At 46.5% G+C, this 13,858-nt stretch overlaps 1 protein-coding gene across 1 annotated transcript in view; it reads left to right on the plus strand.

The window, feature by feature from the left end:
* The first annotated feature begins 3,545 nt into the window (after nt 1-3,545).
* The window catches only part of LOC137370099 (cyclin-dependent kinase 13-like), a 90,565-nt gene continuing 80,252 nt past the window's right edge, over nt 3,546-13,858 (plus strand). Inside the window, exons 1-2 of the mRNA XM_068032234.1 lie at nt 3,546-4,782; nt 7,010-7,651. Coding sequence (XP_067888335.1) covers nt 3,794-4,782; nt 7,010-7,651 — 1,631 coding nt within the window. The 5' untranslated portion in view covers nt 3,546-3,793. The remainder of the gene's footprint in view (nt 4,783-7,009; nt 7,652-13,858) is intronic.

Raw genomic sequence — 13,858 nt, forward strand, 5'->3', positions numbered from 1 at the left:
GCACTTCTCAGATGAACATATAGAGAACAGATACCTAGCCAAGAAACTTGAGGAGTAATGACCAAAAGTTTAGAAGAGATGGGCTTAGAGCTTTAAAAAGTGAGCAGCAGGATTTAGGGAAGGAATGTGAAAGATTAGGTTGCAGTTGCCTGAAGGCTCTGCCTCCAACAACAGTGTGAAGGAATGGTAGTACACAAGCAGCTATAATCAGAGGAATGGAGAGTTTGGGGGTGGGGTGAAAATTTAGTGCGGGACAAAACTGCGGAGATGGAGTGAGGCGAGACCATGAAGGGATTTAAAGACATGAACAATTTTTAAATTTAAGCTGTTGTATAATGAGAAACTAACATATGTCTGCAAGGGCAGAGGTGAGGGGCCAAATTTGCAGGTCAAGAGACACGGTGAAGAATTTTGGCCAGATCCTCAAGTGTGGGGCTTTGGTAGAAGCACAGACACCATGAGGCTGATTTCCATTTCCAGTTTATAACAATAACTTGTATTGGAATGTTTTATTACAGTAAAGGCCTTCACAAGAAGGCCTTTACTGTATGTTCTATAAGGCTTTTGGATAGGTATATGGATAAAGGAGAATGATGGGGTATAGATTAAATTGTCCTTGACAGAGGACAAAGGATCGGCACAACATTGTGGGCCGAAGGGCCTGTTCTGTGCTGTATGTTCTATGTTCTATGTTCTAAGAGCATTATAAAACACTCTGACACCAAGCCACATAAGGAGATATTGAGGCAGATGGTCAAAGACTTGGCCAGAGATAGGTTTAAGGAGTGTCTTAAAGGAAGAGAGGTAGACAGGCGGGGAGTTTTAGGGAGGGAATTCCAGAGTTTAGGGCCCAGGCAGCTGAAGGCACAGCCACCAATAGGAACAATTAAAATCGAGGATGCTCAGGAGGTTGGAAGTAGAGGAGTGCAGATATCTTGGAGGGTTGTAGAGCTGGAGGAAATTACAGAGATGGGGAAGAATGAGACCATGGAGGGATTAGAAAACAGTGATGAGAATTTTAAAAGTTTTGCTTAACCAAAGCCATTGTAGGTCAAAGGGCACAGGACTGATGGCTGAGCAGAACTTGCTGTGAGTTGGGACATGGGTAGTTTTGGATAATGTCAAGTTTATGAAGGGTAGAATGTGGGAGGCTGGCCAGGAGTACACTAGAATAATCAAGTCTAGAGGTAACAAAGGCATGGTTGAAGATTTCAGCAGCAGATGAACTGAAGCAGGGAAGAGACGGGCGATGTTACAGAGGTGCAAATAGGCAGCCTTAGTGATGGTGTGGATATGTGGCTGGAACCTCATCTCCGGGTCAAATATGATATTGAGGTTGCAAACAGTCGGGTTCAAGCTCACTTAGTTGCCAGGGAGCGTGATGAAGCCAGTGGCTAGGGAGCCGAGTTTGTGACAGGGTCCAAAGACAATGGCTTTATTCTTCCCAATATTTAATTGGAGGAAATTTCTGCTCATAGATTGGAGAAGTTGGGACTGTTTTCCTTGAAGCGAAGGTTGGGAGGAGATTTGATAGAAGTATTCAAAATCATGAGGGGTCTGGACAGAGTGGATAGAGATAAACTGTTCCCATTGGTGGAAGGATCAAGAACCAGAGGGCACAGATTTAAGATCATTGGCAAAAGAAGCAATGAAGACATAAGGAAAAACTTTTTCACACAACGAATGGTTAGAATCTGGAATGCACTGCCTGAGAGTATGGTGGAGGCAGGTTCTATCAAGGCATTCAAGAGGGTATTGGATTATTATCTGAAAAGGAGGAATGTGCAGGGCTACAGGGAGTGGCACTTAGTGAATTGCCCTTTTAGAGAGCCAGCACAGGCACAACAGGCTGAATGGCCTCCTTCTGTGCTGTAACTATTCTATGATCTGGTACTGGATGGTTGGACCAGCAGTCTGACAATTTAGAGACAGTGGAGGGGTCAAGAGAGAGGTTGTGGTGAGGTAGAGCTAGTTGGCATCAGCCAATTTCTGATCCAAAGCTCTAAATCACCTTCAACCCCATACTTCCGTATTTTCTGCAATAGCCTACCATGGGGAACCTTATCAAACGCCTTACTGAAATCCATATACACCACATCCACGGCTTTACCCTCATCCACCTGTTTGGTCACCTTCTCGAAAAACTCAATAAGGTTTGTGAGGCACGACCTACCCTTCACAAAACCGTGCTGACTATCGCTAATGAACTTATTCTTTTCTAGATGATTATAAATCCTGTCTCTTATAACCTTTTCCAACATTTTACCCACAACCGAAGTAAGGCTCACAGGTCTATAATTACCAGGGCTGTCTCTACTCCCCTTCTTGAACAAGGGGACATTTGCTATCTTCCAGTCTTCCGGCACTATTCCTGTCGACAATGACGACATAAAGATCAAGGACAAAGGCTCTGCAATCTCCTCCCTGGCTTCCCAGAGAATCCTAGGATAAATCCCACCTGGCCCAGGGGACTTATCTATTTTCACACTTTCCAAAATTGCTAACACCTCCTCCTTGTGAACCTCAATCCCATCTAGCCTAGTAGTCTGTATCTCAGTATTCTCGACAACATTTTCTTTCTCTACTGTAAATACTGACGAAAAATATTCATTTAACGCTTCCCCTAACTCCTCTGATTCCACACACAACTTCCCACTACTATCCTTGATTGGCCCTAATCTAACTCTAGTCATTCTTTTATTCCTGATATACCTATAGAAAGCCTTAGGGTTTTCCCTGATCCTATCCGCCATATTTAATATTTAATGCCTGGAGATTCCAGGCCACTACTGGAGAATTGGCAGCTTTAACTGTGGAGAACATTAGAACATGTAAAATCCAATACACAAAAAATTTACTCCAACAAGCTCATTACAATTTGTTACAAACCAATATTTGTACCAGTTTAAAATGATCACTTCATAGTTTGTAACCAATTTCAATGAACCAATACTAGATGAACAGACACTTCCTCCATTTAAGCTGTTGTTTTCAGTCCTTGCCACAAACTCTGCTCCCTAACCACTGATTTCGTCCCTCTGCCTGGCAACTGTCTAGCTGGTATTAGACTGCAATGTTGGTAGTGCATTTAAATACAGTTTGTACCATTTGGTCTGATACAGTTAGTGGTCAGAATGTGGAGCTCAGAACCACATGGAGCAGGTAAGCGACCACCATGTGACCACAGCATGTGACCACCAATGGTGGAGCGATTAAAATCAGGGATGCTCAAGAGGCCAGAATTAGAGGAGTGAGGATAGCTGAATGTTATGGGGCTGGCCAAGATTAGAAAGGGATGAGACCATGCAGGGATTTGTAAACAAACACTTTTCATTTTTTTTCTGGTACAATTCTACCAAAAAAGAGAGGAGTTCTGCTTCAGTCTTGTACAATCCAGTTTCACAGGTGAATCAAAAGCCAATCAGCTCCCCAACGAACTCCTCTCCCAGGGTCCCTCCGAGCGCAACTTCCCGGAAGTGAATCCGAGAGGTCAGCCACAGTTTCTGGCTGGCTCGGGGAGGCGGCCATTTTGTGAGTCGGCGCAGAAGGGGCTTGGGCTGCGCGCGCTGCGGAGCCAGGATGAGCCGGCGCTGTTAGTGCGAAAGGCGGCGGCTGCCGAGACAGCAGCTGGAAAGGCGAAGCAGCGGTTCCGGGAGCCGTCCCAAGGCGCAGGCCCAGCTTTCCCCCCACAGCACCCGCCCCCCCCCTTCCAAAATCCCCCGGGCTTGAACAGTGGTATCTGCGGCGGCTCCGAGCGGATGGAGTGAAAGGCACTGGGGAGTCGCGGAAGTCAATGCCGAGCTCGGATACGCGCGGCGAGAGCCGGGGTCGCAGCCCCAGCGGGAGGAGACGCCAGAGTGAGAGCGGCGCGGCGCAGGCCCGGGATAAAGGCCGCTGCGCAACGGCCGCTGCCGCCCCTCCTCCTCTTCCTCCTTCGGTTTCGCGGCGCAGGAAACGCCGCAGGAAGCGCTCGGCCGATGGCCGGTCCCAGCGGCGGGCCGGCAAACGCCCGGCCGCGGCCGCCGCTTGGTCGGCATCGGGCCCATCCGCTATTCCGTTGTCACTACGCGGCCTGGTAGAGTACGACGATGTAAGCTCACAGTCGGAGAGCGTCGGCTTCAGTCCCGCGTCTTCCGCTGGGCGCCGACCTGAGCGTTCAGGGGACAAGGAGCGGCGAAGACGGGACAAGGGCAAAGAGAGCTCCCGGTCCCGGGCCGACGGCAAGGCCAAGAGTAAGAGCCGGAGCCGAAACAAAGCGGTGGCCGAGCAGCCGGTCCAGGGCGACAAGGAGGCCCGAGGGAGCCGCGGCTCGCACCGCAGTGACAAAGAGACGCCCGCGGCTTACAGGGAGCCTCCGCCGCGGGCTTACCGGGAGCCCGACTGGGAGACGCCGCGGGCCTACCGCACCTCGGCCTCGCCTGGACCCCGCAGTCCGCCATACCGGGAACCGAGTCCGTACGGGACGGCCGTGTCCTGTTACCCGCAGACTTACGGAGCTGGCTCCGGCCACAGCCCCGCCAGACCCGCCGCCTTCGAGCTGTACGGTCGCAGCCCCCCGCCGCCCCTCTTCGCTTTCAAGCCGTTGTACAACTCGCGGGAGCCTGGCTTGCACCCCGGTTACACAGGCCGTTCCCCCAGCCCGTACTCGGCTTCACGCCGCCGCTCGCCCAGTTTCTCCCGGCACCTCAGCCCCTATGACTATGGCGGCCTGTCCCCCATCTCCTACCCCAGCAGCAGCCGGCGCCGCTCGTCAAGCCCCTACAGTCGGAGCCCGGAGCTCAGGTATGGCCGGTGTCAGTCTGTGTGAATCAGTGATGGTAACAGGCAACGTCTCAAGTGTTGGTAGCTGAAGTGTACCATCATTATAATTGCATAATGTATCTATAAATACATATCTAAAGTTAGGCTGAAATGTAATGTACGAAATACGATAAATTCCGAGATATAATCTATCCATACATGGTGTACCATCAAATCTGAGATATTTGTATTCATACATGAAATATACCATAAAGTATCAAGTATAATGCATCCACATATCAAATATTGTAGTCTAAAAAAAAAAGTATCAATACATCAAATATGGCATAAAGTATGAAATATACTGCATTACACTTAATGTCTATCAAATGTAATTCCTAATTTGTCATATTTCTGACATTGCAGATGTTGAGTAGCAAATATAATATATACTGTATTAAATAATATAGATCATTTAATTTGTATGAAATACAGTGTCTAGTATTTCATATTGTGCGTTTTTGGATGTTATAAAATAACTGGTTTCAAGTTGTAATATCTAAAAAAGGGGGTAATTAAGTAAGTGTTAATTTGGTTTGTATAAAACTACTTGGTGTGCTGATTGTAAGTTTTAAAAAAAAGTCCTGAAGTTCTTTGTGAAGGAACAAATTTGCAAATGAATGAGTGAGTCTAATGAGAGAGAGAAAATTTGACTTGCAGTACCCTCTTCTGCAATTGCTATCTCATTTTGTTTGAAGATTCAATAATTCTTGATGTGCTTTCATTCTTCCAGTTCTTACTGTTGGTAGCAAAATAATCCTCTTTCTAATCCATGTGGCACTTTTTAAGTATTCTGATGTTTCAACATTGGCCGTATGGTAACTTGTGTAATCGCGCAGTTTATTTGCCTTAATATCAAGATATTTGGGGAACTAAAAACACTTCAGTTATAACGTTGCATTCTTATTTGTTAGGCTAACTATAGCTAACAATATATGTTTTTATGACCGATTTTATAAAATTAATGCATTAATAAAAATAAATATATAATTAGTAGAAGCTTAACACTTAAGTTACTAGATGTCTATCCAATGTGCCCATTTAAGTAAGAGAGTGTCTGTACGTGAATACTCTGTGCTGTTTAATTGTTACCCTATCCCTTATGGTATTGTGTGGTCAATTTTAATAGCTGGTCGCAGTTGTCAAACCTTTCTTTAAATTGTCTAACACTGCAAGTTGTTTGTAGTGTTAGTAAAAATGAGCTTGCTTTGTATTTATGATTTGCACATGGTTTGTGGCAGTGGTGTCCAAGTTCATTGTCTTCGTTGGTACATTGAGCCTTGGCCAACTATAGTGTTTGCCATTAATTTGCAGAAATCTCAAGTTGCTGATACAAATGTGTCTTGGTGTTCTGAATTGGGAGTTATAAAGCAGTGATGCTTAGGAAAAAACCCTTTCGAAACAGGCCCACAAAATTTGAGCAGGGACTAAATAGCAAGTAAGAAAGGCAAGAACTTAATAGGACCTGAACTTGGAGAGCTGCATTGCCCAGGTTTGAGAGTGACCCACTGGCTATTGTTTGGACACCTTTGTTGTATTGGTGTTGAAAAGTGGTCTCACACATTGGCTGATTGGGTTCTCTTAAGCAACATTCTGTTATCTTTGCAGCTCTCAATATTGTTCAAATTACATGTGTGGTGTTAAGACCATACAAACTACCTGCCTTGTCTGACTTTATTATATTTTGAAGTTTGTGTATAACCTGTGAAGTTTGACCAAAATGCCAAAATTCTGAGAAAAATGTACAGCCCTACGTATATCTAACAAGTGATTAAGCCAAGAGCTCATATTTTGGAGGGCCCGTTTATTATCTTCCTTGTATGCTAGAACAGGAATGTTCGGGCTTTTTCTTTCCACAAGCTGCGTTACTCAGGACAAACCAACAATAAGCCTGCAGTTTGGACACCTCCGCTGAAGGAAAATAATGCAAATTTTATTCTTTAATGTATGTGAGGACTAGTCTACTCAAACGTAAAGTTGCTTACTTCAAATTAACACTCAATTTTTTAACATACATTTTGCTGTATCTATGAGGCTCAATTTCAGTATTTAATAATTCACATTTACTACAAGAAATGACCTTCCATTATCAGAAGTAGACATATTTACTTCAAATGATTCAGACGTTGTTTGCATTCCAACTAAATGATTTATGCTTTTGGCCTAAAAATTAATTGGACTTAATTGATTGCATGATTTACATTTTCAGGAGGCCTAAGTCACGGAGTAGAAGTCCGTATTACTCCAGACGTTCAAGATCTCGCAGCAAGCACCGTGTGTCAAGGTCTCGCAGTCGGCAGTCAAGCATTTCACCAAACAGTTTAACTTTTCAAACTAGTCTTGCTGCTGAGCTGAGTAAGCACAAAAAAGCAAGAGCTGTTGAGGCAGCTAAAAACAATGCGAAAACCTCTAATGCACTTAATATAACTACTGCCAAGGCAAGTAGCAATGCCAGTTCAACGACAGCAGCCCATGCATCTCAAACAAAGGATACAAGGGAGGCAAATAAGCTCAAGACTGAGCGAGTAACACTTTCCCCATCAGACACTGGAATCCAGGTAACAGTTAAAAACGAGAAGCCGAAAGCCAAGACAATTACTCAGGAGATAAAAATAGACCTTGACTCGACCACAGAAAAAAAGGAGGCAGCACAGACAAACTTGGGGACAAAGGTTCCCAAAACCCCAACAGTGAAAGTGGAATCGACCACGCCAAAAGAAAAACACAAGCACGCTGTGCCAAGTGAAGCTGCAAAGGAGAAAGAGAAGAACCCAGCGCTACAAACATCAACGCTACCATCACTACCTCTGCTCCCGGTGCTGACCAAGGAGGAGCATGAAGATGTGAGCAGGTGAGAGTTGCTGTTAAACTTGATGGAACTTTCAGTTGCTAATCTGAGTTGGCACAGGAAGTGGTGAAGAATTGATTTGTTTTTGAAGCTCCTTGCTTACTGAATTTTATTCTCTCATTTGCTGCTTGAGTGCATTTGTTTTATTTTGAAGATACTAGTACAGTACATTTTTTAAAAAGTGCAGCATTTTTTATGGTTGGGGTTTGGTCTTTAAGAACAAGAACTTGCATTTATATCGCACCTTTTTAGTTCCTCAGAACTTTCTAAAGTTCTCCACTGCCAGTGATTTACTTCTGAAGTGCAACTACGTGAACAAACGTGGCAACTAGTTTATTCACAGCTCAATCCCACAAACAGCAATGAAATAAGTGGCCATTTGATCACTTTTGATGATGTTGCTTGGGGGATAAATGCTAACCAAGATCCAGGAAAACTGCTGAGCTATTCTTTGAATCGTGTCAAGGATTTGATCCCAAAGGGAATGCCATACTCCATTACCTTTATATAAGGTCATGTAGCGTAGTGGTTATGTTACTGGACTAGTAATCCAGAGCATGTGTTCAGATCCCACCATATCAGTGTGAGGCTTTCAATTGAGTTTTTAACCAGTTCAAAAGGAATGCCTACAACCGCCTTCTCAGGTCAATTAGGGGTGGGCAATAAATGCTAGTCCACTCAGCCACTTCCACGTCTCAAAAATGAACAAAAGGTCCTGGAGTGAAGCTCGAACCCACAAAAACCTGACTTGGGAAAAGAATGGTACCAACTGAGACAAGGGGCTGAATTTTGCCCTTCCCGACCCCCCTCTGCCACCACTTTAGGTAGGACGGTGGCGAAAAATGGCCTGAGTGCTCCCGGCCAATCAAGGCCCTTAAGTAGCCAGTTAACGGCCACTGAAGGGCCGTCGCCTGCCTCCACGTGGATTTTACATGTGGCACTTGGGCGTCCTAGACCCGAGAAAAGCCGCTTTGTGCCTGCCGGAGGGCTGCCCCCGATGTCCCAACCACCCCCAACACGCCCACCCTCAACACGCCACCCCCCCCCCCCCCCCCCATAAGACCACCCTTGCCTCGCCGGGGCCTGAGTGATCACCCCGGCGAGGTAACAAAAACTTACTTGCGTTCTGGGGTTCCCTGACACCATCACGATGCTGCGTGCAGTCCCAGCAGTGGCACTGCTGGGACAGAGAGCTGCAGCTCCGCTGATTGGCCAGCAGCTCTATTGGGCGGCGGGACTTCCTACCTCAAGCGGGTGGAAGTCTAGTCTAAGACTAATTAAAGCCCGGGGATCCACAAAATACGGGCCAGATCCCCAGGCCAGGCGGAAGCGGGTGCGCCACCCACTTTTTAGTCCCAACCCAAGGTGTTTTGGCAGGTGGGAAGGAAAAGTGCTAGTTCTGAGCATTTGGGTCAGGTTTGAATGTTGAATAGTTACTATTTGTCAGTATTTATAGTAAAGGAAGCATGCTGGACCAGATATAGCCAGCATGAATTTGTAAAAGTGTAGGTCATACCTGACGAACCTGATTGAATTTTTTGAAGAACAGCTTAGATAATGGGATAGAAAGTCACAAATCCAAGTTTGCCAATGACAAAGACAGACAGCATTATAAGTTATGTGGGTGGAAGCATAAAATTATAATGAGATATTAATAGATTAAGTGAATGGGCAAAACTGTGGAAAATGGATTTCAGTGTAGGCAAATGTGAAACCATCCACCTGGCACATAAAAAGGAGAGAACAGAGTACTTCCTAAATGATGAAAAGCTAGAAACAGTGGCGATCCAAAGCTAATTGGAGTCAATGTATATAGGCCATTAAAATGTCATGAACAGGTACAGGAAAATAATCAAAAAGGCTAATGGAATGCTGGCCTTCATATCTAGAGGACCAGAATATAAGGGGATAGAAATTATGCTTTAACTATGCAAATTCTAGTTAGACCACATCTGGACGATTGTGTTCAGTTCTGGGCACCAAACCTTAGGAAAGGTATGCTGACATTTGAGGGTAGATTTACCAGAATGATAGCTGGACTCCAAAGGTTAAGTTACAAGAAGAGATTACACAAACTAGGGTTGTATTCCCTGCAACTTAGAAGGTTAAGGGGCGATTTGATTGAAGTTTTGAAGATATTAAGGGGAACACATAGGATAGATTGGGAGAAACCTTTTCCGGTGTCTAGGACTAGGGGGCCATAGCCTTAAAAAAAAAAAGAGGCAGACCTTTCAGAAGTAAAATTAGGAAACACTTTTGCACAGTAAGGATGGAAGAAGTTTGAACTCTTTCGCAAATGGCAATTGATGTATCAATTGTAAATTTAAAATCTTGAGATTTTATAGATTTTTGTTAAAGTATTAAGGGATATGATGCAAAGGTGGAAAAATGGAGCTAGGTCACAGGTCAGCCATGATCTCATTGGAAGAAGCTTTAAGACCTAAATGGCCTACTCCTGTTCCCATGCTCCTCAGTCTGAATGGTTAAAACATATTGCATCAAAATTTTGTTTGTAAATAATTTGACCTGTATTGTTGACTGCCTTGCACATAGTATGATTCCTCTGCCAGACCTCTTTATCAGCTGTCAACAGCCACTACTGCAGTAAGAAAAGGTTTTGCACAGTCTGCTATATTATGTGCTCTAGCCTTGAAATTGCAGTAGATATATCCCAACACTAGTCATAGAGTAGCACTTAAGGTACTGGACTAGAAATATTGAGGGTGTGGCTATGAATCCATTGCAAACTGAGATTAAATTCAACAAAATCTGATCATTTGTAGCAATGTGACCGGGAAAGTGAAATTTTCTTGTAAAGGTCCTACTAGTTAAGCAACATATGCTATAGGAAAAGGGACGTACCCAACCCTACCTAGTCTAACCTGCTAGTCTAGTGAGTTCTGTTATGTTGATGCTCTGAATCATTGGAAAAAAGGCTTGCATTTATATTGCATCTTTTATGACCTTCAAACGTCCTAAAAGCTTTCTCGCCAATGAAGTAACATTGAAGTGTAGTGTAGGAAATGTTGCAGTCGGTTTGTGGATAACTAGGTTCTCGTGAGCAGCAGAGAGATACTGACCAGATAATCTGTCTTAGTGATAGTCAAGGGCTAGGTATTGGCCAGGACTCCTCTGCTCTTCAGAATAGTACCATGGGATCTCTTGTGTCCACCTGAGAGAGCAGATGGAGCTTTGGTTGAACATCTCACCTGAAAGACAGCACCTCCATCAGTGCTGGATTGAAGTGTCAGTCTAGATTTTGTGGTCAAGCTTAATTAATGGTGCCACTTGCCTGTGAAGGGTAAAAAGCTACATAAACCACTATGTATTGAACTAAAAGCAGAAAATGGTGTAAATGCAGAGAAGGTCCATTTGCATATGCAAAGGGAAAAGACAGACTAACATGATGTATATCTTGCATAGTATTTTATTGTCTGATTCTCAAATAGCAAGTGTTAGAGGACTTACATAACTGGCTGCGTTTCCTGACAATGCTACCACTAGGTGGCGCTGCAGTGGCACATGTGCAAATGGGAGAGAGGGCGGGGAAGGGGGGGAGGGGGGTGGGGGGGAGGAGAGAGCGGGAAGGGGGGTGGGGGTGGCGGAGAGAGTGCGGGGGGGGGGGTGGCGGAGAGAGTGCGGGGGGGGGGTGGCGGAGAGAGTGCGGGGGGGGTGGTGGCGGAGAGAGCGCGGGGGGGTGGTGGCGGAGAGAGCGCGGGGGGGGGCGGCGGAGAGAGCGCGGGGGGGGGCGGCGGAGAGAGCGCGGGGGGGGGGCGGCGGAGAGAGCGCGGGGGGGGGGCGGCGGAGAGAGCGCGGGGGGGGGCGGCGGAGAGAGCGCGGGGGGGGGCGGCGGGGGGGGGGCGGCGGAGAGAGCGCGGGGGGGGGGCGGCGGAGAGAGCGCGGGGGGGGGCGGCGGAGAGAGCGCGGGGGGGGGGCGGCGGAGAGGGGGGGCGGCGGAGAGAGCGCGCGGGGGGGGCGGCGGAGAGAGCGCGCGGGGGGGCGGCGGAGAGAGCGCGGGGGGGGCGGCGGAGAGAGCGCGGGGGGGTGCGGAGGAGAGCGGGACGGGTAAGGGGGGGGAGAGGAGAGCGGGGCGGGTAAGGGGTGGGGAGGAGAGCGGGACGGCAAAGTGGGTGGGGGGGAGTGGGACTGGGAAGGGAGGTGGCGGGGGGGGAGCGGAGAGGAGCGGGGTGGGGTGGGGGGTAGCGGGACGGGCGGGTGGGGGGGGGAGAGGAGCGGGACGGGCAAGTGGGGTGGGGGGAGCGGAGAGGCGCGGGACGGGGAAGGGGCGAGCAAGCGGGACGGGGATGGGGGAGCGGAGCAGCCGGGGGGGCGCGGTTGCGGTGCGGTGCTTGACGCATGGGTGAATACCCATTAGCTTTGCATTACTGTATGTGTAAAGCGCATGTGCAGAGGCTGACCAGACACATTGCCTGTAGATGCACACGTCACGCGATGACATCATCAGCGCATGCGCTAACCAGTCCTGGCTTGTCGGAGTGCAGCGCACGCGCAGATAGCAGGAGCCCGTGTGCATATGTGCGCACCCTTGGTGCAGCCTGATGACACATCAGTGACTGGCTGCGTTGTCAGAAATCACTTTGTACATAATTACGCCAGTTGTTTTGAGTTCAATTCTGTAAGGACTCTTGGGATCCGATTTAGTTTATTTGGTGTGTTTAAAAACCGATTCTCATTGCTGTAAAAATATTTGTAATGTACTTTACTGGGAAAGCTGAAAATGATATGCTGATGACCGATATCAGGTGAAATACTTCAGTTTCTCTAAGCCCCATTGGTTTGAAGCTGCCTTACGCGTGGAGTCATTTCCTAGTTCTGAGATATTTTTGTGGGTTCTCTAGAGTAGTGGATTAAAAGATTCGGATAATTTTCATATCCTTGTAACTATGTTTTGGTGAAGTCCTTTATTACCTTTATCCATACAGCCATAAAAGTCTTATTGCGGGATACAATCTATCGTCTTTTAAGCAGATTAGGATCATTTCAGTTGAAGAACTGACTGTATCTTGTTTCGGTACAAGATTCCCTTTTGGTAACTTGGTGCAGACCATACTGTTTAATATTAAGCAATCTTACAAAGACATTTTTTTGGGGCCTTTATTGAAGCAGAATTTGATTTGTTCCACATACTCAGGCTGCCCTGCCATTCTGGGTGCACACTGGGAGACCTAAAGAGCTGGTACTATTTTTATATGATTGTTGATCTCCAAGCATCTGACAAAACCCTGGGCGCGTTGGAATGGCTTTGAACATGGACTAATAGCTGTGTTTCACATTGCTGCAGAGTGGGCCCAGCAAGGTTTGGCACTTTTTGAGCAGTTCTTTGTATCCTCCTCATGGTGGGAGAGTGTTAGGTCAAACTCCTTCATGTGAGGTGTGGGGGTGAGCAGGGGGCTGGTGGGTTAGAGGTGGGGGAAGTAAAGATTTTGATATCACATTTTACTTGGGTCCCTTATTTTTCCAAACGTTTATGCCCCAAAGCTTGTTTATTGGATATTTGGATAAGGTAGTTGGTTCAGGACATTTGTGTTGTCAGCAATTGCTAATCACTATCTGTTCTTCCAATTGCCTTGCTTTTCCATTTACATGATATAAAACTGGGCTTTCTTGCTTTCTGCCAGGACAGATGTGATTAATTCATCTATAAATAGGATATTCAGTTGCTCCTGGCGGTTTAAGGCATAAATGCACCATCTGGTATGCTAGTGAGGCATTTTAGCCAGCAGGTCCTAAGTTTGATTTCTGATCTCTGCCAGGTATTTGTTCAATGATTTGGGTTGGGGAGAGAAAAATTCCACCAGGATCAAGGCTTCTGCTTCATTTGTCATTGTGCATGTATTAAGATGTCAGGTGAGAACAGGATTCATCTGTGAAGCGCTCTGGCTGAGTGCCTTGCCAATCATCGCTATCCTGGTCTATAAATGAAGAATGGCAGCACGGAGAACTAACTAAAGTCCTTGGAACTGTATCTCAGAAAATATCAGTGTCTTGGTACAAAACTAGAACAGAGGGAAATGCAAATTGCGGCCTAGGTCAGATCCAGTTCCTAATGGCCCCGGGCCATTAGGAGCATATCTTTGGGGACTATCCTCCATCCAGTGGTGTTATTCCTGACTCTGGAATACTTGGCACTGACACCAGAAATTTGTTACACTCCCCAGTGCAAGTATCCTTCATCTTGATGAGCACTGA

This window comes from Heterodontus francisci, chromosome 5 (genome assembly GCF_036365525.1).
Source record: "Heterodontus francisci isolate sHetFra1 chromosome 5, sHetFra1.hap1, whole genome shotgun sequence".
Taxonomy (NCBI): Eukaryota; Metazoa; Chordata; class Chondrichthyes; order Heterodontiformes; family Heterodontidae; genus Heterodontus; species Heterodontus francisci.